Source organism: Podarcis muralis, chromosome 3, assembly GCF_964188315.1.
Source record: "Podarcis muralis chromosome 3, rPodMur119.hap1.1, whole genome shotgun sequence".
Classification (NCBI taxonomy): domain Eukaryota; kingdom Metazoa; phylum Chordata; class Lepidosauria; order Squamata; family Lacertidae; genus Podarcis; species Podarcis muralis.
Window position 1 is genome coordinate 84,199,915 of NC_135657.1, and position 24,450 is coordinate 84,224,364.

The window sequence follows — 24,450 nt, forward strand, 5'->3', positions numbered from 1 at the left end:
AAACAAATCCGGCAGGAAGGTAAACAGTGTTTCCGTGCGCTGCTCTGGTTCTCCAGAAGCGGCTTAGTCATGCTGGCCACATGACCCGGAAGCTGTACGCCGGCTCCCTCGGCCAATAAAGCGAGATGAGCTCCGCAACCTCAGAGTCGTCCGTGACTGGACCTAATGGTCAGGGATCCCTTTACCTTTACCTTTACAACAAATCTATATATAGGAGACACACATTTGAGGGCCAGACAAAGCACAGAATGGTTTCTGTGTTGTTGTGCCCCCATGATACAATTAGGCCCATCAGTTGCATCTATCACCTTTTATTAGTGGTTAAGAGTGGTAGACTCGTAATCTGGTGAACCGGGTTCGCTTCCCCGCTCCTCCACATGCAGCTGCTGGGTGACCTTGGGCTAGTCACACTTCTCTGAAGTCTCTCAGCCCCACTCACCTCACAGAGTGTTTGTTGTGGGGGAGGAAGGGAAAGGAGAATGTTAGCCGCTTTGAGACTCCTTAGGGTAGTGATATCAAATCCAAACTCTTCTCTTATTTCCCTTTCTTTTTAGCAAAGGAAAGAAATAGAAAGTCATTTGTGGTATTCTGTCAATCATTAGAGCAGCTGGCTAATGGAACTCAGTTGTAGAAAGGCTGTGGAATCTTCTTCATTTTAAGATATTTTGTAAGAGCTGAAGGAATGATTCTCAGGAATAGCAAGGTATAGGGGACACAGCTAGAATTTGGACTAAGGGGCCATAAACCATCTGGCTTTGATTCGGTAAGTTGGTGTACTATTCGCAAAGAGAGTTTTGCAATGTCTTGTTGGAGAGGGGTCAGGAATTCTCTGATACTTCTTTATTGACTGTTGGGATCTAAAAGGTTTCTTAGATTTACACAAGGGGATTTGGTTATCTCTGTAGAATTCCCCCCCCCCCCCAAAAAAACCAACAACTCAGTTTTAACCTGTGTTTGAAACACTTGTTTCAAAAGAAGGTTGGTAGGCCACTGTTTGAGTAAAAAACAAACCTAATGACCTCTTATACTCATGGAGCTACTCACGTACTTTTGGGATCATGCCCACCATGTTTAAGAGATATTATATGGATGAATTGTAGCTGCTGCAAAAGCCTGTTATTGGCTAATCTGGAAAGATTCAAGGCCACCCTTTCAGCCTGAATTGGTTTTGCTCAAAATTATTTAATTTCTGACGTGTTTTTGAACTTTCCCCCCACAGGAAAATCACCAGGAGATGCTGCTGACTCTGCCCTAGATTGCATGAAAACTAGAGTCGGGGGATTGGGTGGTGTCATTGTGATCAGCAATTCAGGAGACTGGGCTGCACGATGCTCCACCCAGGAGATGTCCTGGGCTACAGTCAAGGATGACCAACTGCACTATGGCATTCATGCTGGGGAGTGGCACACACAACCTGCCGAAGAAGCTATTAGCTCCCTGGGATGCTAAGCAGAAGTGAAGGAAGTGGAAGTAACGCAGCACAATCAAGATTATAGACCTTTGTCGGAAACTGAATCTGTTGTCCCCTTTCTGAAAGGACCTTCTCACCAAATTTCAGTTCAGATATTCACAATGCTGGTCTTTTTGCAGCCAAGCTAAAATCTAGAATGAGACATAGTGGGCTTAAGGATGGCTTATGTGAGCATATATAAGATATCCAAAGGTTTGGTTTCTTAGTCACACAACTGAATTGCAGAAAGTCACTATGCACATCTTCAGTGGGGTGTATTTGATGAGATATGCAGTCTTCACAATGGCCATTATATTGAAGGCAGCTTCTCCTATAATGTGATAATTCTTGGAAACCAATGTCCATGATAGACCAAATGTAGTCTGGTGCCCCAGATCACACTTTCGCTTTTATCTTATGTGCCCATGTCACAGTCCTCTGTATCGCTCCATCATGCCTCCCTTGAACTGCTCACCTGGGCCTGCTCACACCGCGCCTGCCTCTGTCTCTGTCCTCTGGATCTCTCCTGAGCCTGTGTGGTGTAGTGGTTAAGAGCAGTAGACTCATAATCTGGTGAACTGGGTTCGCGTCCCCGCTCCTCCACATGCAGCTGCCGGGTGACCTTAGGCTTGTCACACTTCTCTGAAGTCTCTCAGCCTTACTCACCTCACAGAGTGTTTATGGGGGAGGAAGGGAAAGGAGATTGTTAGCCGCTTTGAGACTCCTTAGGGTAGTGATAAAGCGAGATGTCAAATCCAAAGACTTTGTCGTCTTCTTCTTCTCTCCTACTCCTACCCACCTTTCCTGGGCTACCTGTCTAGGTCATTATGCTGCCCATCTTCCAATTCCCTGGCCTAGACCTGCATCTCCATCCTCTGGATCCCTTCTACTCGCTTTGCCTTGGCCGTCCACACTGCTGCTTGTAGTGCCACCTGTCTGTGGTGAAGTAAACTGCAGCATGATAACAACCCTGTGGTTTTATATACCGGAGGGAAAATCTTAGAATCTTGGAAGGGACCTTGAGGATCATCTAGTTCCACACTCTGTTCATTTCAGGAGCATTTGTTATGTAAACTTTGAGAAGAACTGGGATGATCACAACCATAGGTTACTCCCAAATGCTGTAACTGAAATATTAAGAAATTTGCTTACATTGTTTTCCTACTTACAATCAGTACAGAAAAGAAATTAGGGACATAATAATTCTCATGTTTAGGGAAACATGCAAAAGAATTCAAAGTTTTGTTTTGAGATAGCAGACTTTCATTTGATTGTATGACAAGTCAAAGGCCAAGTCAAATAATATGATAGGTGTCTTTCTTAAAGTAGTATATTAATTGTAAGAATTAGCTGCTGTGCATAAAGTTGCACTAGTGTTTATATGGTAATATGTTTTTTGAGGTACTTATAGTACCGAAATAGAAATTTACAGAGTGAAATGTATTTTCTCATGATAATACTTACAAGGAAGATGCTTCATTTTTAGATAAGATATTTGTAATTTTATCCCTTGCTTTTCCTTTTATTCTTTTCATGCTAATGTAATTCAATAATTTAAGTCTTATTTAGATATTGCCTTGATCCCATACCACGTTTTCCATCTGGGAAATAATCAGTGCTGTGTTGATGCACAACATGTTCTTATGAAAATAAATGCCAATAAAATCTAGTACAGTGTATTTTAAAAGTATGCATGCTTTATGGCTCAAGTGTATTGTTTAGCTAATCAAATTTCCATTAAATGACACACACACATGCATTTTCTTTCAGAACATCAAGAGTAGATTCAAGTTTATTGTTGATAAGCCTTTCACGGAAGCAAAAACAATACTGTGATTTTAAAATATTGAATATTTACAGCACATGACTGGAGTACTCCTTTTAACTGTGAAATATCAACAGCCATTTCTTTCAGTAGCAGATTCCCCCTTCCCACTCTATTAAAATATTCATTTTTAAAATTAAGGCAATTATTTTAATTGTAGAATCTGTGGTGCAACAGTTCATACCTTTAACAAGATATCCTCATAATGGGAGAACATACCTTTCCTTGCTTTTGGATTTGTTCAACTTTGAGAGGCACCGTTTTAACATAATATGAGTTGGGGGGCTGCTTCTAAATTGCACTAGAACAAATAAACACGATGCCTCTAATTGGGGAGGTGCCTCTGCCGCGCCTTTCAAGAACCAGCCCTGTCAGACTTGCGTCACATCTCCCAAACAGTCACATCCTCCCTAGTGACAATGCCTAATGAATTCCTAGGACAGGCCATTCCTTACATTCATTTAACTTGGCAGTCATCCAGCGTGGTTGCTGTTGTGACTTCTTGGCCTGACTTGCTGATCCGGGGGGTGGGGTGGGGGGTGGCATGCATTCCCTCCCTGCAAAAGTTCAGCTTCCTGTCTCCACATAGTTCAGACCACAGTACACAAAATATCTGCATGCCCCCTCCCTTGGGACGCTTGCCTTTTCTTGCCCTTGTTTCCTTCTTTATCTGCCCCCTTCCTTTCCCCAGCAACTTGCTTTTAAACCTTGGAAATATTGCAAAAGCAGTTTCTGATCTGGCATGCTGGTGTGGGCGGGTGAGTTCCATATTGCTGTGTCTTGCTGCATTCTTTAGTCAATGTTCCATGGCAGAATGCCATTTCACTCATGGTTTAGAAAATAAAACATTGCATAAGAGGTTGATTTTCCCCCTTAAATTTCCCACTAGCCAATATATAGATGGAGGGAAATCTTCACAAAATAATTAAGGGGAGAAAAATGTATTTCTGATTCCCTCTGCCCTGCTCACACACCCTCCCCAGTTTTCACATGTCTTGGCTCTGCCTCTTTGCTGCTGCATTCTGTACTATTGTCAGATTTTTGCCTTTTAAGACTTAAGAGACTTAGGATATCACCGTGATTTGCTTTGGAGTCTCAGGCTTTGGGATCGAAGACTTGGTAACCCTGTTCATGAGTGAATTCGCAAGATACTTCAATTTTGTTTGATTTATATGACATAAATTTCAGTGGGTGGTTAATTAATAAATAATTCCTGGTGTGACTCAGATTGTACTGCTGTTCACACAACATCACAGCAGGTACAAAGGTAAGGAAAAGAGGAGAGGAGGGGAAATCCTATACATGTTTTTGGACATACCTAATGAGTTCCCTGGTGTTCTGTAGTTCCTAAATCTATTGGCAGGAGGATTAGGAACTGACTTGACTCAATAAGCATCCTAGGATTACCCTTTCTGCTGAACTTTCTGGATTCAAACTGTATTTGATTGCATTGCAGATCCCTCTTTCACTCACTCTCTTCAAAGGTCCCATTTTTTTTGCACTTACCAATGAATTATCAGCGCCTTGCTGTGTTGTAAATAAAATGTGTGCATCAGTTCTCGAGCTCACACTTCTGACCCTTTATCTCTACGGCTTCACTTAGAGTTTAAGCCATGTAATGCATTGTAGCATGCAGCTCATTAAGTACTTGGGTGCACTCAGACATAAAGAGCAGTGCCCATTATGCATGCCTGGCAACATAGCAAGCTATCTGCTTAGCAACACCGACCCTCACAGAACCCGTTGTTCCAGTGTGGAGGACCTTGCTGTATATTTTGCATAATTCCAGTTTAATTGGAATAGTTATGGTGTGGCGTATGAACTAAAGCCCAGCCAGTGGTCATCCTCCATTACTTGGTGGCAATAGATCATTTAGCCTTTGTGTTTGTTGTGCATTCATGACATCATCTGGTTATGGCCCAAAGTAAACAGCAGATTTTATCGCTGTTTTAATATTTTCAGTGGTGGGCTGGATGAGGGCCAGCAAATGTGAGTCTGGATCTGGGCAAGATGGAGGCCCTGAGGGTGGGTGGCTCCTAAGTCCGGATCATTGGTCAATTGCCTGCTTTGGACAAGGTCATACTTCCACTGAAGGATTGGGCTTATAGTCTAGGGGTGCTCTTAGATCCAACTCTGTTGCTAGAGGCCCAGGTGACCTCAATGGCTATGAGCTTCCACTGGTAAAACAGCTGCGGCAATTTTTGGACTGGGATAACCTGATTACCGACAATCATGCACTGGTAACCTCCAGATTGGATTACTGCCATGTGCTGCCTGTGGGGTTGCCCTTGATGTTGGTCTGGAAGCTGTAGCTAGCGCACTGGGGCAGGCTATATTGCTCCCATGTGTTGCACCCCTACTACAGATTGCCATCAGCTGCCAATTAGCTACTGGGCTAAATCAGCTAGGAATCTTGCCCTTAGCGTGGTAGAATGTAATCTTCGGAATTCCCTTCTATTACGTAATAGACCTTTCTCTTCCATCATGCCTTTTAAGTGGATATATTTATTCCAGTCCGCATCTGCATTGGAACTGTTTTAAACGTTTTATATATAGAATTGTTTTTAATTGTTTTTACTTTTTTGTTTTGTTTCATAGATGTAACTGTTTTGTTTTTATAATTGTATGTTTTATTGTTATAACCTCTCATGCAGGCATAGGCAAACTCGGCCCTCCAGATGTTTTGGGACTACAACTCCCATAATCCCTGACCACTGGTCCTGTTAGCTAGGGATGGTGAGAGTTGTAGTCTCAAAACATCTGGAGGGCCGAGTTTGCCTATGCCTGCTCTCATGGGACCCTATGGTAAAGGGCAGATAAAAAATAAAATCTAATAAAATCAATCAATAATGAAAATCAAAGCTGTACCTCAGCATCTCCTATGTTGCTAGAGGAAATAATTGGATCTTTGCAGAAAGCTAAAATCATTACAGTATCTTGCAACCTTTCAACAAACATGTAGAAACTGGATGTTCAGAATCTTAGAAACTGATGAAATAGGGAGTTACAGTGTTCCCTTTAACTCAATCAATGGAAAGTTGCCTTAGCATCTATAGGTAGTATTTCTTTAGGTTTAAAATTGAGATTGATTCCACAAATATTGATGTTCTGAGCACATTGGATCCCACAGCACCTTCATAGGAAGGAATTGGCTAGTTCAAATAGATGACAGGACTGAGACAATAAATGGGTGAAGCCTCCCTTTAGGACTATATCAACTCAAACTAGAAGACAAATGCTTGCACTTGGATAGGAGTGGTATTTACTCTGAGAAGAGTCTCACTCATTTTTAAAACATCTGTGGCAACCTGTTGGAAGGGCTGCTGATTTGGGCACTTACCACCATATGCGGTGGAGTCATCAAAAGGTGCAAACATTATGGGTTGCGATGTTCTCAAGAAATGGAAACCATTACCAAGCAGTCCATAGGTATGTTACCCCACATAGCGTTATTGACATTTATGTGGCTAATGCAGGCCTAAACTGCAAAGAATTGAATGGGCCACTTTTTAATGGCAGCACCTGTAGTGAAAACCCTGGCCTGAAAAACACGAGAAGGAATTTATTTAGACAAATGGTAGGGACAGTATGGCAAATGGTCATCCTGGAAAAGTTGAACCATGTTATGAAGGTGTCTTGAGGGCAAAGTAAGCATGAGAAATATTGGGTGGTTGGGCAACTTTATTGTGTCCACAAATCATAGGGAACACGGGCAGCCATTTTGCCTTTTGTTCTGTTTATGAAATGGATAAGTAATGAAAACGCTGCAAAACAATTGCAAAACTTTAACACTGGTTTGGAGTGAATCGGAGAAGGTTGGATTTCTGGGTGTTAACTGGTTTGATGTACCAATTACTCTGTTTGGGTAGGTGCTGCAAAATGTGGGGATCGCACTGCAAAAGGACTGCAAAACATTGGCATTGGTTTGGAGAGGATCCCAGATTTCAAGGTTCATAGTTGATGAAGCTGTATGGCAGTACAGTATGTATTTGCCTTGAGTGAACAATACTGCCTTCAAAATAACCTGTTTCAATAGTATGGGGAACATAGAATGTGTCTTTTGAATGAGGAACTTTAACTTCTATTTCTCAGTGTCTCTCCAAACTAAAAAACAATGGGAAAGGGAGAGGAATGGTTGCCATTGCCCTAATTTTCAAGTGTGTGTGTGTGTGTGTGTTTGTAAATTCCTCCCTTGGGCCTTCAGAATGACATTTAACTGCATGAAATATATGCATAAATGCTGAATTAGCATTTGTAAAAAAAGAATTGTAAAAGGAGCCTCTGGAAACATCTACATTTCAAACTAAGATAGACAGTGGCAGAATTGTTGAAGAAGCTATTGCATTGTAATCATCTGTTAATTAAGAATAGTCACATACAGCTATGATTTCCATTTATTTAACAGCTTGAGACTAACTTCTTGCTAGCTTCAATTGGAACAATGTGTAAGTAAAAAATGGTGACTGTTCATTTGCTTCATAAACAGGTCGAACAGTAGTGTGTGTGTGGTTGTGGTTGTTGTTTTTATGAAAAAAACCCTGAAACAAAAACCCTGCTACATGCAGTAGCTCTACGCTTGTTTGTCTGAGAGCCAAAGGCATACTGAATTTGTGACCACCTGAAAAGAAGTTTCCTTAGCAATTACAGGCATGTGAAAGTCAAAGCTTCCTTTCCTCCTCATGTGACCTTTTCCCCAACCAGTTCAATAGCAATGAATTCCAAGCACCCACGGCGTTCATGAATTGATAAACAATGCTTTGTCAAGTAGTCCAAGCATTTCTGCCTTCATTACTGTGAAATTAGAGTTTTATTCTCTCTCCTACACCCTTCCAGACTCTTAACATGGTCCACAAGCGCATTTTCTTTTGAAATCAAATAGCACCAAGCATGCAAATATACGTGTGGGAAATGTCCAAGCACGTGGGGCCTAAAAGTGCCAAACGGCTAGCTGGATTGCGCCTCTGCTATTTCTTATCAATCACTTGGCATGTGTTCCATCCTCTCCTGTGCAACATTCAAAGTCAACATAGGACTAAGCTGCTGGTGGAATCTGTTTTGTCTTGCCTATGCGAAGTGGATAGAGCACAGCTGGTGCTGCAGTCGCTTTGACCCCTGTGCTTGTAAGTAACAGACCTTACATACTCCACAGGGAAGAGGCGGTTGGTTGCTGAAGAAATAGCAGTAACTATGGTACTTTCAGGAGAGTGTTTCTCCTCCCACAACAGCATTAATAGTTAAAGGGTTTCATGGTAGGACACTTGGGTCCTGCACTGTACTTCTTCGATTTAAATTTAACTTCTTTGCTTGAAAAGGCAACTCCAGTTCACAGCTTAACAGAAACAAAATACAGGGCTGTGGGGGCAGTTTGGGGCTTTTATTGGAGATCCCTGCTAGATAGATATTTAGAGCTCAGGCCCCACTGCACTAGACATTTAAAGCAGTATCCTACCACTTTAAATGGACATGGATTCCCCTAGAGAATCCTAGGACCTGTGGTGAATTAAGACTGTTGAGACCCAGGCCACTAGGCTTTGTAATATTTAGTAAGCTGTGCTGGAGAATGGCGTATGAAATAAGGAGCGTAGTAATCACCTCCTGAGCTGTTTGCTTTACATGCAAGGTGTGCTACACTTTAAAAAGGTACCGTATTTTTCCGTGTATATGATGATTTTTTTTTTTTTTGCCTCCCAATAAAGTCAAAAATTGGGGGTCGTCTTATACATGGATGGTGAATGCACAGGGGCTCAGGTTCAGACTCTGGTGCAAGTAGCCTGGGCTTGGGTTCGAGCTCTGTCGCGGGCAGCCCAGGCTCAGATTAGGCTTTAGGATTTACAGAAGCATTGGAGAGTGGGATGGAGTCAGAGGAAGACCCTGCTGAGGTAAGGGTTGTCATATTCCAAAAAGTGAAAATCTGGACACAAAAGTTGTTGAGAACATGCTTGTATGTGTGAAGGATGACGTTGATGTGTTGGGGTTTTTTGTGCTGATAGTGCAGAATGACACGTCTATCTATCAATTGTCTGGTAGAATTTAATAACATGTGACTCGTGTTCTTAATGGAGAAACATGCAACCCTCCTCTCTTCTGAGTCTGTATTACTAATATCTAAAGAAACAGCCTCTTTCCCTGTCATGTTTCTTTTAAAAGAGCTATTGTTAAAGTGCTTCATTCTGGAGTGCTTTGATTGTTGTGTTATGTACAGAACACTGTAATTAATTTAACAACAGGTCCTTTGAAGGTCAAATTGCCACTTTGAATATCAATGTGTCCAATGTACTGAATGCATTTAGGGGCACTCTTTATATCTTGCACCTCTCTTAAAGTGTCTGATACACACACACACACACACACACACACACACAGTTTTCATATTTCACAATGATTTGCAAAGGTAAATATATACATTTAGGAAGGCACAACAGTAGACATATTATGCTTTTGGATGACACAGAATAGAATACTTTCAAAATTAAAATCTGGCAGTGATCTACACCCGTTTTTTAGGGGTTCGGGTTCAAAGTTGTTTAATCGCTCAACTAAACAGCGCTGTGGAAGCATTTTGCCTCACAGCAATAACTCCATCTTCCGAGATCAAGAGAAAATCCAGGCAAGGGAGAGGGGTGGGGCCGGGTGCTCTTAGGCAAAAGCAAAGGAAAATGAGCCCACAATCGACTGCAACCTCCCGGGAATCAACCAGTTGATCCCGATGGACCTGTTGGACATCCCTGCCATAAGGAAACATGGACCCTGAGAAAGCATGCCTGGAATCCCTAAACTCTCACATTGCTCAGAGATTGGGGTGGCATGCAACAGTGGTCATCTTGGTATGATGCCAACATACTAAATATGTTTGTGTGTAGTACTTATCCCTTTTAATGGCACATAGTACCAATACGTACAATGCTTGTGTTTTGTTAAAATTTTGACAAGAAGTATCATCTCTGGCAGGAGTCCAGTCATTTTTTCCTGACCATCTCTGCTTTGCTGCTTTCTTGAATACAGAACTATGCTTGTCCAACTCATAGCCATAACAAAAACAGCTTCATTTCCAAAAGTCTGAAAGTTAGTATTTGTGTAAACAGAAATCTTGCATCAACTGTTTTAGTCCCATGAAAAGTGGGAGACTATATATAGCATATGACTTTGCTGATTAATATTTATATGCAAACATACTTTGCAAAACAGTACCAACATGACAGGAAAGAGACTGCTTTGTGTTAAAGACTACCAGTGGCAATATGCAAGCAATGTTTTTGAACTTAGTCCCAAGGTCGCCTTTATGAACCTTGTTTTATCCCAAATGGGGTCTATGTGGACTATTTTTCCTCTCTGCTTTCATTTTAATTATGTAGCCACTCTTTTAAACAGTGACAATTGTTTCCTCTTAGTTATTTTGTCTGGCAGTATACCAGATATTGCCAGATATTCCAACTGTCTACTGGAGAACTTTCAGAGTGTACTGTAAGCAGGTGTACTTAGTCCTCTTCAAATGAACACATAATAGATACAAGCACAAACCCAAGAGTGTTTGGAGTTCCAACAATGCATACAGGGATGCAGACATATAATGTTTTTGTTAAGGGTATTCTAATGTGGAAATAACCATAATCCGGTAGTCACCAGTTCTGCAAACATTTTTTTTTTTTGGGGGGGGGGAGGCTGGTAATTGTGGGAGTGCAAGTGTTCTGGAGATCAACCTGCAAAACTGAAGTAACTGATGCTTTTCAAATACCATTCAGTGTCTTTTGCTCATTAGCAGTGTAATGTATGCAGTCTTAATTAAATCTATTCAAGCTTGCGTACTGAATCAGAACAAGAGTGTATTTCCTTTCCTGGCCTCCTACGCAGCAACTCTGATGCAACTTGTATGCCTAGTTTTTCAAAAGTCTTGTTTAACCACTTCTTTTCCTTTTGTTCCAGTTTTTCCTCACTGCACCATCGCTGTGAAACACTTAGCGGAGGATGAATTCTATTCACAAATCATGTATATATGCATGTGAGCTCAAGTCCACTGCCTACTTTGTATTTGGGTGGTGACTTTTGGTGGCAAATGTATCATCACCTCTTCATCTCGTTGCTGCAAAGAAAATAAGTAGCTTATGGCAGCAGATTTTAGTAAGTAACAACTCATGTTAATTAAGGAAAGAATAAAGCTTCTTTGACATGGAAAGTTCCTTGCTGTCTGACTTACTAAAGGACAGGTCACTCCGCTGAATATTCTACCATTCTAATTTCTGCAACATAACTGTAATAATAAATTACAAGCTTGGGAAACAACACATTCAATACTAACTTGTACTTAAGAGTGTTGTACACAAGCTTTTACCTTAAAGCATTACTGATTACAAATAGAAACTCAGCGGTTGGTTCTATGAACAACAATTTGCATGGATTCTGTCAAGTTGTTGAGGTTTACTATCATGGAAACAAATCCTATAGCTTTGGAAGACGGAAGTCAAGATCAAAGAATGTGTATTCAGGCAACAGAGGTTTCAAAATGTTTGACAGTTTGGCCATATGAACCACTTTCCTCTGTTGGTTTGACGTACCTATTAAGGTACTACTAAGACCCTCTTCACTCACAACTCCAGCCATATGGGTGCCACTTTCCCATAGTGCCCTCTCATGTAACTGAGATATGTTTATGACTGTTGCAATCATGTCGGTTTTTCCACACCGAATTAACATCCTATCAGGACAGTGGGTAATACCCACATGATCTGGACTGCCCACATTTGCTGGAACTACACACATACTACAGCCACAGAGAGAACCACAATGACCTGATTTGCACAAGACACCAAACCATGTTTATTAAACAATGGTTTATCAAACCATGGTTTGCCTGAACTCTTTAATGTTTAATGCCAACCAACCACAACCTGAAGCTATGGTTTGCTGCTGGCTTGTGAACCTTGGTTTAACTATGGGTTGGTATTATGTGTGATTTTGGCATACTTTGTTAACTATTTGTTTGGCTGGCCAGCCACAGATGCTTTCCAAGGTACAAAAGCATAAGGCAAGAGTACAGTAGTTGGAAAGCAAACCAAGCTTTGGAGATGCAAACCGTGGTTTGCTAACAGTATGTGCAATCCATGTCAATGGGTTAGCATGCTTTATGCAGCCAGGTGCATGAGGAGGGGCTCAATCTGTTTTAGCTATCTACTCCAGTATGCTTGGAACCATAGTCAGTAGCAATTTGTACAGACTAATGTTGTGAAATGTTTATGTACGGAAGATGGTGCCTTTAACAACCATGAAGGTTCATACCAACTATGTTCTCCTTCCCACAACTCCATATTATGTCGTTTGTTATGCCCTCCCCTTAAAAAACAAGCAACACGTTTTCCCTATACAGTGAAGAGCCCGGTGAAAATATCTGGTTGTGTTTTTTTTTGTTTTAAAGAATGATTTAGTAAGTATACCCACTGTATATTTAGTTAAATTGTTTAGTGAACCATTCAGTGCCACAAAGGCAGTTTACTCAGATTCTGCAAAACAGCATACCCAATATCCCCCAATATAAAAATATTTATTAGAATTTTAAGGGGTGGGAGTGGGGAAGGACATAAGTTGAATTACACAAGTAAAAAAAATAAAAAATTAAACCCACACTCACTCAGATTTTGTCAATTGGCCCCAGCGAATCATTATGCATTCCTCATTCTCCATTTGCCACAAAATTCCCAACTGTTCAGGACAGCTTTAATCAACCTACTACACAAAGTCCAGATTTAGGGGAAGCGGCTAATTTCTGTCTTGCACAACTAAGCACGTCTCTTAACTTTCTTCCTCGACCCTTATTCGACACCCTATCCTCTACCCTTAAGAAGATAATAAGATCAAAGACCCGCGTAACAACACAAACGGGTTTCAGTAGGCACACGTTCTGCCTGAAGCCAGACGCTCTTGCAGCTCCTCACCATCATGTGCCGTATTACATTCCAGCCGTGTCCTTTATTCGCCCGCGCGCGCACCCACCCGCTCTGCCCACCGAAAGCACTTCCAAATAAATACCGCCACAACCAGCAACTAGTACGGCGGCGGCCGCCTTTCTCTCAGCCTCTTCCACAGCTGTTCGACCCTATTAGACCACCGCGGCTGGAAGAGTTCCGAATGGAACGAGAGGGGAAGAGGGAGCATTCTATTCCCTTTCCTACTGGTCGCTGGCGGCGGGACTCTCCGGGCTCCCGACGTTTCATTGGCTAACACGTTCCTCTTCTCCCCACCCTGGAGCTAATTGGTGGAGCTTGAGCGTGGAGAGGATGGAATCCCGGGTACGAGGCGTGCATATGTGTATGTGTGGAGGGCTCGGGGTGCAAAGCAGAAACTGACCCGCCCTGCTGGTCACCTGCAACAAACACATATATACACACACACATATATGCATATTCTCTAACACACACACACACATACACACATATGTGTCTGTTATATATATATATATGGGTATGTATGGATTGGGATTGACTTTTAATAGGGCGCGCGCGCACACAGACGCACTGTGCCTGCGTGAAGGCGGTTCTGTGCACACCCGGGAGGGCGCGGGTGTTTGGAGAGAGCGCGCCGCATTTTCCTTGCATTGCTACGCAGGGCTCCCTCTGAAGGCGATTCGCGGCTGAAACTGAGGGAGTTTGCAGCTGTCAAGGGGAGGCGGAGGGGCTCCTGTAGTTGAAGCAAGAGAAACAAAGAACATGGCGAGGCATTACAAGCAAAGCGAAGAAGAGGTGGAGTCTGAGGTGACGGGAACCGAGTTTCTTCCCGCCCCTTGGGAAGCAGGCGGGCGGCGGGGGAGAAGAAGGGAAGGACAGTCGGAGGGGAGGACCGTGGCAAGCCGGCGGGGCTCCCGGATGAGGAAAAGCCAGCAGGGGCGAGTTTTGTTTGTGGCAGTTTCGGGAGGAGGAGGGGGCTACACGTGACGCGTTTGGCGCTCAAGTTGCGCGATTTGTTTCATTTCCCCTTAAGTGCAACAACTGCAAGTAAGAGTGGGAGGGAGCGCGCCAGGATCCGTCCCTTGTGGAGAAGAGGGGCTTGTTGCAGCCGCCGTCCTCCTCCTCCTGGCTGTGGGGGAAGAAGAGCGCTGTGGGGCGAGCGGGCGGAGTGGACCTGGCACGCCAAGGGGACTCTGCCGGAGCTTCGGGAGCCTAAAGTCGGGCAGAGAAGCGCGGGGCGGAGCGGGTGGCGGCGTCGGGCTGCCCCGCCTCTTCTACCCCGCCGGGACCAGCGGGGTTGAGCGCGAAGAACTACGCCGCAGGTGGAAGGGAGGCTGCCGCTGCCGCCTTTCTCCCCTCGAGGGAGGCCTCTCTGTGCCGTCCGGGAAGATGCTTTTGGAGGAAAGAGGCCGGTGGCCGGTCGCCTGACTTCTGTTGCTTCGCTGCGTGGCGTTGCAAGCCGTAGGGGCTGGAAAAATAGGGGAAGGTCGCCTTTTTCCTTGCTCTCGGGCGGCGAATAGCGCGCGCCTTGCTACGAGCAGAAGGCGAAGGAGCAACGTTCCCCGAGCTGCATTTTTGTGAGGGACAAGATTTCCCGGGAGCTTGTGTGGCTGCGAGGGGTGGCGGGAGACGGAGCCCGGGTGCCCTCTTCCTTCGAAAACTGTAACTTCTGGTTGATCTGGAGAGAAGAGGAAACATCATCGCTTTCCCTCCCTTCTCTCTGACTGCTCTTAACTTAGGACCCAAATAGCAACTGTGGATCGCAAGCAGGGAGAGGTATTGGCAAAGGGATGAAGCACATCATGTCCCCTTCCTGAATACTGTAGTAGATCAAGCGGGAAGGCTCGAAATGACTAACCTTAAGTTTGGTTTGTTGTTGTTACAGCGGTGGAAATGGCAGGCTCTTACTTACAAGTTCTGGAAGTGGTGGCATAACGGGAGTGAGCTGTGCAGGTGCAGCGACAGGTATTGAGGGAAAAGGAGCGAATTGCTACCTTTCTCTTTTTGAAAGGGGTCCATAGGAGCGGAATCAGGTTAATCAGCTGTGCTTGCTAGTTGCCCTTGCGGCCCAATCCTATGTGTTTACTGGGATGCCCCACTGAATTAGCTATAGAGTTTACTCCAAAAATAAGTGCATGGAGAATTTGAGTGGGAGACTAACTTCTGAACTCTTGTGGTGGGAAGTCAGTAGTTTTTCTAAGCAGAGGTTGTTTGCTAATGCAGCAGGTGGGCTTATGTGCAGCAAGAGGAGCTGACGGAGCTGCTACAAGTGCATATGAAATGCCTCTTTTCTATGTAAGCAAGCAATTCTGTGTTTTAGGGTATTAAAAAGAAGCCATCTTGTTGGCTGAAGTGTGTGGAAAATCTCTCTAGCGTTACCTTTGACTTTAACTGTACAGCTGCAGTTGTTTGGTGTAGGGTCTGTGCTATGCTTGTAACGAGGAGTAAATGTTTCTGAAGTTCAAAATGCATCTTAAGCTGTTTTGTGCTCCCCCGTCCCTCAGAGATCAAGGCGAATCTTTTTCTTTTTTAAAAAAACACCCTCTTAGCGTTAAGGAGAACTTTAATACCACTTCATGTCATTGTTGACCTTGGAAGCCAGTTCTAATGGGTTTTCAGCCCTCAGAGGCCACTCAAATTCATTATTCACATAGAGGGTTTACAGTCTGCCCTTGGGAAAGCATAGAAATATGCTTTTGAACTATCTTGCCCATCTTGACATGGTAGAACAGCTCACCCCGCCCACAAACTACATTAAAGGGGGAAATACTAAGAACAATCTTCTAGCAAATAATGTACTCTCAATTCTTTTTTTCCAGTCCATCTATGTTAAAGATTATTTAATGAAGGCTTTTGCGGTATATAGATACAACTCTGTCACCCACTGCTTGATTCAGCAGCATGAATATATTGTTTGTATTTGGGGAGCACGCTACATTGGTTACTGCACCATCAAGGTGCTTCACTTTTGGCCAGTGAAATGCATGGTTTTTCCTAGAAAAGTCTGCAGTAACTTGAGTGCTTCCTAAGAAGTTTGACCGAGACCAAAATATGTTTATGGCAGCAGGGTTTGTTTGTTTTTAAGTTCTGATAAGTTGTATTGTTTTACATGGTAATGTAGTTGGGCACACTTCAGAAGTTGCGCAGTCGAAACCTCTTCACATCAACATACTGTTTCCCCAAATGCCCAGTGATCTTGGTGCAAAGCAGAAAGGGGTGCCTTGGTCTACTTGATTAAGCACAGTTAATAAGACAGCTTAGCAGCATTCTAGCCATTCGTATAAATACTAATTACTCTTTTGCAGAAAACAGTGGTTATCTATTCTGCATGTGCATACACAAACTTGGTGCTCATAGAACTTTAATGTAATACGGCCATTATAGAGTTTGAGGATGCCATTACATGCTGACCAAACTTCAGAAGACTTTCTCTCCCCCTCAGAAGTGTTGACATTTAATTGACCTTTGAAGGCTCATTCTGTTAATCATACTCAAAGCACTAAAGCCATGGTCCACTGATCTGGTGTTCTTCCATTTAGCCGTGTTCAGCATATAAATTCTGCAGCATAATTGCTACTTATTGAGCAAGAGTTTCTTTTCTTTTCTGAAAATGAGAAAGGCTTGCTTTGCCTCAGGCAGGGCACTTGTAGAGTTCTGATTCCAAACTGCTTTCCTGTCATTAGTTGGAGGGTGTGGCTTCTAGTTAGGAAAGCAATGGAAATTCTTGCCTGCTTAAACTGCTTTTTTTATGCTTCCTGAAGCAGTTTGCAAATGGGTAGATGGATAACCTTGAAAACTTGAATGTCCTCTGCCTTGCATAAATTGAAGCATGTATTCTAAAAATGACCCATGATCTGTAATCTCTCAGATTTTATTTCCCTGGGACACTTAGGATGTTAACCAGCTTCAAAAATGTAATACTAAGTAAAAACAATGCGGTGGAGGGGGGGAATGCTTGTTAAACATTCAAACTATAAATATATTTAAAGAACTAATACATATGCATCTTCAACTTTTCCCTCAAGACTTGCCAAAAACCATATTAATAATCATAGATCATTTTTGTGCGCAGGGCAGTTACTGAGCAGTTAACTTGGCATTAGTTGTATTACAGAGGCAGAACTTTTGTCGGAAGTGCCAGCCTTTGCTTTGTGTTTGAACGTATTGGAGTTTGTGTGTTTCTCATTTGAGAATGGAGCTTGTTTTCTGTATGTGTCTGTTTTGTGTGCTTTTTATTTATCTTATAAAAAAATAAAAATACTAGCCAGTCAGTGGCTGGTTTATTAAGCGACATAATGCTTGTAGATATGATTCCTTGTTAATTTGCCAGTGCAGCTGAAAACAGAAGAGGCTGGTTTTGTATGAATAGATTAATGACACCTTAGGGAAGGAGAGGTTGGATTTCTTAGTAATTTTGCTCGTACAAACCAAACCCACAAATATAGAGGGTGGAGACGAGCTTGGAGACAGTTCCCAAACTGTAGATTTGTTTGGCGTTGTTGGCACTCTACCCAGGCCCCAGGGTAATAATTTAGTGTCAACATGTACATACAGAGTTACAGGCTTATGGTACCAAGGTGATAGATGTCTTTGAAATACCTTTACCATCTGATCATATAACTTAAAGCACCAACACATAAATGCATAGGATGGTCATTAGTGTAATCAAGAAGGTTAAGGGTCTAGGTCTCAGTTATGGATCTCCGCATTTGTGGGCCTTTCAGTATTAGCTGAGCTGCTAATGTTGGCACGGAACTTGCTCTCATATCAGTAGTTTAAGTGAAGTATGCATAACGACCTCAGACATCATACAGTGCTTCAAAGGCAGTGCTGCTAACTTTAAGCCATAAAATAGGGATTTCCACATCCTGTTTGAGGTACAATCTCTGACTGAGCCATGCAGCGCCAGCAGTTAGAAGTGTAGGTTCTGCTACTGCAATGGAGATTGAGTTCCCCTACTTGGCCAGCTTCTCATTCTTTAATAGTACTTGCCTGGATTTTTGTTCAGATACTTGTATTCTGTCTCCTTCCAAGACCATTGTGTTTTGGCCATGTTTAGTTATTGTTGCATCTGTGAGGATGGGCTTATGCCAATTGACAGCCACTTCAGCATGGATGTGGAGCTATCGCTGCAATGAGGTTTTGAGCATTAGGGCTGCTAGATAATACCAGATTTGAGGTGTAATATAAAATCGGTCATAGGCTCCCTGGTTAGAGTAATAGTAAGCTGAACAGGATGATCATGTACAGCATATATAATTGACTAAGGGAACTTGCACAGTCCTTTTTTCATTAAAACTTGCTTTCTCCTGTCTGTAACTTGAGGAGCAGGTTTACCATTAATACAGGAAAAGAAATCTGTTGGATTATTCAAAGTCTATAAAAATAAGCTTTGAAGAGTTTTGTATATTTGAAATATCATCTGTTCATTTGTTATATTGTATATGGCGTGGGCCACATTTGGCACGCCAGGATTCCTAATATGGCCTATGAAACCAATTTTCTCAATTCATGTATACTCATCTGACATCAGGTATGACATAGGTAAAGCTGCAGTTCGAATCCCCGCGATGGGGTGAGCTCCCGTTGCTCGGTCCTTTCTCCTGCCAACCTATCAGTTCGAAAGCATGCCAGAGTGCAAGTAGATAAATAGGTACCGCTTTGGTGGGAAGGTAAACAGCGTTTCCGTGTGCTGCTCTGGTTCACCAGAAGCGTCTTAGTCATGCTGGCCACATGACCCGGAAGCTGTATGCCGGCTCCCTCGGCCGGTAAAGCGAGATGAATGCCGCAACCCCCGAGTCGTCTGCGACTGGATCTAATGGTCAGGGGTCCCTTTACCTTTACCTTTAAAGTTGAAGTTGATTATGAATGCAAGATGTTTGGCCTGGAGTGGTCACACATGGGAGCCCCCTAAAGGATCCAGCCTTACAGCACAGCTTGCATATGGCACCAAATTACAAATGACACTGAATGCAAGCCGTGCTTGCAATGGAAGAATTAGGAGTCCTGTCATTTTGCTAGCATGGCTTTCAGTTGGTGGTGTTTACATTTGGTCCCTGCGTTGCTTTGGCTGGGGCCATCTGATGTCATAGGATGTTGGGTGGTTGACTGGTAGGTTGTCCCTCCCAGCTGTCAAATGTGGCATGTAGACTACTGGCCCACAGACCAAACAAGATTCTTCAGCCCAAGTAAAGTTCTGGAGACATAGAACTTACTTAACTAAATAGTTTGAAATTTTAATCTGCCCTAAGCTAGCAGTTATTTCTCTTTGGATCTGGGTATGTATCATATGTGGCCACTTTAGATCTTCTGTTTTTGATGTGTTACAAAGGAATGTCTGTTGTGTCTGGATGGATGGATGGATGGGTGGGTAATTAACTGGTGAAAGTTTGTGGTGTTGTAATACCTGCAGTCCCTGCTAGAACATTTTTATAAAGCAATGTTCATCTAGATCAGCAAATATTGAGCTGTGAGGCTGGCTCTCCTAAGGAGGAATGGATAATTCCATGGAGAGGTACATGAACCCCATGCATGTATTGATAAGAGTACATTGTCAGAAGCTGTGCCTAGCTTCTTAGTAGATGGGATGCTCTAGACCAGTAATTCCAACACGCACAGAGGCTTGTGACTAATGAATTTATTACGGCATAAGCAATCATGGACAAGAGCCCATTTCATCAGATGTGTTCATGTTCGGACACTTGCACACACACCCCAAAAAAAACCCCTGGGTGGTAGTATTCATTTCTAGCGTTCCTCACTGTTTGTCTGATCTTCTTGCTTTAGCTTTTATATTGCTGCCTCAGAGTATAATAGAGGAATGGGCATTGCAAGCCAAACCATCTGCTTTTGCTTGTCCTGTGTTTCTGGAGGTGGCAGTGGATGTGTTCCAAAAGTGCAGTCCTACACAGCTATTAAAAAATAAGCCTAATTTAGTTCAAGGGGACTTGCTCCTGGGTAAATGTATATCAGATTGCAGCCTAATATACCTTCTGTAGAAAAAGTGGGCAGATAAACCTTTTCTCCTTCACAGTGTAAGAATATTGGAATTTATCCTGCTGGGCAGTAGATGCATTTCAACAGCTAACACATTTTTTTAACACAAAGTTATGTTTATGGCTGAACATCTGTGGGTTTTTTTGCATGTTGATATTTAAGCATGGCTAAAATGCTTTTCCATCTAATATATAGCAAGAGTTAATTCTGAATTGCACTGAGGAAAAGGTATAATATTAACAGAACTTGAAGTGCATGACCTTGAGAATATAATAATGTCAGTGTTCCAGTTGGTAGGTCACATTTTTGGTTAATTAACCATGAGAATGTCCAGGTTTGTTGGCCATAGGTTGTTGTTGCTCTCATAGCTTATCCCTTGTAATATACTGAGTTATACCTGTGAAGAGAAACACTCTTAGGTTTACTGAGTTTTCTAAAAACAAAAAAAATTCCTATAATATAATACTTTTAAGTGGGAAGAACTTGCTTATATCTCATGTGGGGCCATAAATTGCATTGTTAAACAAACAAACAAACAAACAAACAAACTCTTACATTTTGGGGACTTCAGTTGAAGTAAGTTATCCCCAAGGAGTTAGTTGTTGGCACAGTATGTTAAGAGCCGATGATTTGCTGACAGACAAAATGTTATGTGATCCACAGTGAAGATTTATTGTATTGTCAAAATTACATAGCTGTTGCATTTGTTTGTACTGGCAATCTACTCTGAAGAACCTTGAGGACCAGAACATTCATTACTTTCAAATGGACTTAATAGCCTAAATCTGTTCAAGTTTACTCAGAAGTAAGTTCCATTCTGTTTGATGGGGTTTACTCCCAACAAAGTGTGAACAGGATCGAACTCTTAAGAAAACTAGCAACTGCTGTGGTCCATTAAGTCTTTCCATACTTAGCTAGAGAGCTCCTATTTTATAATGCTAAACACCAAAGAAACCTGAAGTGCAATCTACACATGTCCCAGTTGATAATTTGGTATAAAAGTGTTAAATGCAGGATTTGAATTGATGCTGAACAGGTGCAACACATTTATTGCAAGGGAGTTCTATTTAATGCAGGCGTTTATTGGTGCTTTTCTGGAGTTTCTTTGGTAATTTCAGGAAATGTGTTTTATGCAGAAAGAGGCAGCATTCTGGTTCCCATTTCAGTAAATAAGTCAGGAACAAATGAAATAAGAGTTTTTTGTGAACTATGGTTTGCAAATAAGGACCCAGCCTCTCTTGTCTTTCTTCCTTTCCTTTCATTGGTGATATTAACCATGGTTTACTAATTTTATTCAAAGGCAGATTACAGCTGGTATGTCCACACACTCACTTGGTTATAGAACGCCACTATATACATAATAAAAGTTGGGTTTTATTCCTTTGAGCAGCAGACATGCACATGATTTCACAAACTGCTTTTATGGCTCTCTGGAGTTTCAAAAGCAAGTTTCTGTATGAGGTGGTGATCGCTCTTCAAGAAATGCAAGACCAAAGCCGGGTTAGGGGTGCAGAATTCTGAACATTATAATTGCAGACCATTGTAATTGCAAAGAAATATGATTTTAAAAACTAATCCAAGTTAAACAGCTTTCAAATGCAGTAAAGACTTGTTTCAAGATGCTCAGGGGTCTGATTATGGCTTAATTATTTGATAATAAAAGTTGCAAAATAAAGTGTCATAAAATAAGTGCATAATATCCATTAACTCTGCTTCTTGGTGTTAATAGTACTTCTGTAAATTTGTGTGAATCACCTATAATTGCATATAACATGCAGTCTTGGATAGTGAATGCATTAGCCACCAAGAGCTGAAGTGAATATTAGGTGACTGACAGCTTGACAGAATTGGAAGTGGGTCATGCAATATAATCTTAAGCTTAGAATACTCTTCTTAACCAGAGCTTAACTGAGTTTTGTGAGCTTTCCTGCCATTTAATAAACTCGATTCAACAGTGGTATAGGGAAAAAAATCTTCCAGTCACAGGAGCTTCTTCAATTAAATGTTGAATATGTAATGAAAATTTTGCTGTTCTTTTTCTTAATTTCTAGGAGCAAGTGCAGCATTCCAAAGATATGTGGTCATGTGATGGCAGTTCAAATGAAAAGCGTGGGTTCTGGTAAGTAAAGCTTTTATACCTCCAGCATCCAAGTATTTCTCAAATAGATTAACTAATTTTGCTCACATAATAAAAAATGGATTTTGATAAATGTAATCCATGTGAACCTTTCTTGGGAGCAAAGTTTGCAAGCATTTGGGTTACCATGATAAGGCAATACTATTCACTGATGCCCCAGCCATATTCTTGGTAGCTTGGTTGCACTGCCAATCAGTTAATATTTGAACTCAGTATTTCCTAAAATTACTCTTAAAGAATGCTGTTGCATAGTGAAATTAACTTAATTTGGGGAGTGGGTTAGGGTGATTATTATTATTATTATTATTATTAATTTATTTATACCCCCGCCTATCTGGCTGGGTTTCCCCAGCCACTCTGAGTTGCTCCCAACAGAATAATAGTAATAATAATAATAATAAAGCGATAAAACATCATACATTAAAAACTTCTCTAAACAGGAAATATTTTAGTAGCTAGCAAATTCAAACAGAACTCGACACACACAGCAATGCAGGCGATTCCTGAACACTGTAATACCATTGTCCTGCATTAACGGGGCCCCTAATTATACTGTGAAAACTAAGCAGTTTAGATATGACCTTGCTTTGACTTTGATACAGATATAATCTATTTGATGTCTGAGAGGGGGCCATACATATGGAAAGTGAAATGCTGTATTGTTGACACAATGTCCTTCATCTAATGAATTCAAACAACCAAGAACTTGTATTCTTTCAACAAATTAGAGAGATAATATACCTGCAGAATGAGAAGCTAATCTTTACTTTGTGACAATGCATAATTAAACTAAAATAACTTGCCTCTACAATGACTGACCTGGGCAGAGTGTCAAAGCATGTGGTGTGTATATTCACTGTCTCTTTGTGCTTTGTGAAACTTCAGTATTTGCACCTGATCCCTTCTACTCTTTGAGCACTACCTAATGTAGGAATGCCACGTTTGTACCTGTCTGCAGTGTGTAGGCCCGCAAACATTCTGTTTGTAGCGCACTGATCTGGGCACTACGGCATGAATTCAAAGCTATGTTTGAAATCTTTTCTAAGCTAGATAGAGTGAGGGAAAGTTGATCCTTGTCTGGAGTGGTATAGGGATGCCAACGGCTAAGAATTCCTGGAATGCACAGCACTGAAAGTTTGCTTTGTTCCCTTAGTGACTTGACCCATTGAGAAAATGTGGTTCCCTAGGAGGTTTTAGTAGCTTAAACTTTAGTAGTGAATAAAAGGAACCAGCTCCTATATGATCTTAGCTTGTTTTCACCTGCTGTCTGAAAAATGAATTTTCTTAACCTTCGTGTGGAATAACCCAACCTTGTACTTTTGAAAGATAATACTGCAAGTTCCTGCATTCCAAATAACCACAATGCTCTCACAAGCCAGGTTTCTTTTAAGTCTCATTGGGAATATTTTAGGGATGGGTCACTGACCTGTCTTCATTTTAACCAACTGATTTACAATAATTGCCTGGAAAAACACCAGTGAATATGACTTCGCTGTGTGAGTAGATTTGTTTTCTAACTGTTCTTGCCTTGTGTCCTTGTAGCCAGGTGGGCAGCTGAGAGGAGTTTACGGTTATAAAAAGCTAGGATTAAGGTAGGATAATTTGTTAAGATGTTACAAGAAACCATGGTTAATGCAAGATGAGATCCACAAATCATGGTTTCAGATTGTGCTTTGTTGGCTACGGAAAAAAAGAAGAGTTAGTTGACTGTGGACATTCAGATAATTCATGCAGATAATCTGACATACACATAATCCATATCTGAGCATTGCACCCAAACACAATGCATAAGTCTCCACTATTTTGTCATGCAAAAGCAAGTAAATCCTTCATCATTAACTCTGGAATTCGCATGGCTTGGAAGCGGGTAGCATGCAGCACCTGTGTTTTCATTTCTTCTTTGCAAACAAAGCAGATTAGGTGAGTTGAGAAACTAGTTTTATTAAGATAAACTTAATCCTGTAATATTTCCCCTCTGTGACTTGTGGTCAGGTCTTTCCATGAAGCGTGCTATAAACTCCCTTTTCTCTGACAAAGCAAACAACAGGGTTGAATAAAAAGCACACAGGTCATCTTGAGTAATATGACTTTACTCACTTGGTTTTAAAGC

At 41.8% G+C, this 24,450-nt stretch overlaps 1 protein-coding gene and 1 long non-coding RNA gene across 31 annotated transcripts in view; both read left to right on the forward strand.

Annotated features, from left to right (window-relative positions):
* ASRGL1 (asparaginase and isoaspartyl peptidase 1) overlaps positions 1-11,445 on the forward strand; it is a 77,334-nt gene extending 65,889 nt beyond the window's left edge. For 6 of the 8 annotated variants that reach the window (XM_028722755.2, XM_077926255.1, XM_028722758.2 and 3 more), the window contains exon 7: positions 1,220-3,140. In XM_028722755.2, the coding sequence (XP_028578588.2) occupies positions 1,220-1,449 (230 nt within the window). In that variant the 3' untranslated portion in view covers positions 1,450-3,140. Of the gene's footprint in view, positions 1-1,219; positions 3,141-11,195 lie in introns of those variants that run through there. The other 2 variants (XR_003705810.2, XM_077926256.1) reach the window with 2 other exon arrangements.
* Positions 11,446-13,324: 1,879 nt separating this feature from the next.
* Positions 13,325-24,450, forward strand: part of LOC144327293 (uncharacterized) — a 66,799-nt gene continuing 55,673 nt past the window's right edge. For 6 of the 23 annotated variants that reach the window (XR_013392328.1, XR_013392336.1, XR_013392340.1 and 3 more), the window contains exons 1-3: positions 14,261-14,983; positions 15,093-15,172; positions 22,255-22,322. This is a non-coding gene — a long non-coding RNA (uncharacterized LOC144327293). The other 17 variants (XR_013392322.1, XR_013392321.1, XR_013392329.1 and 14 more) reach the window with 15 other exon arrangements.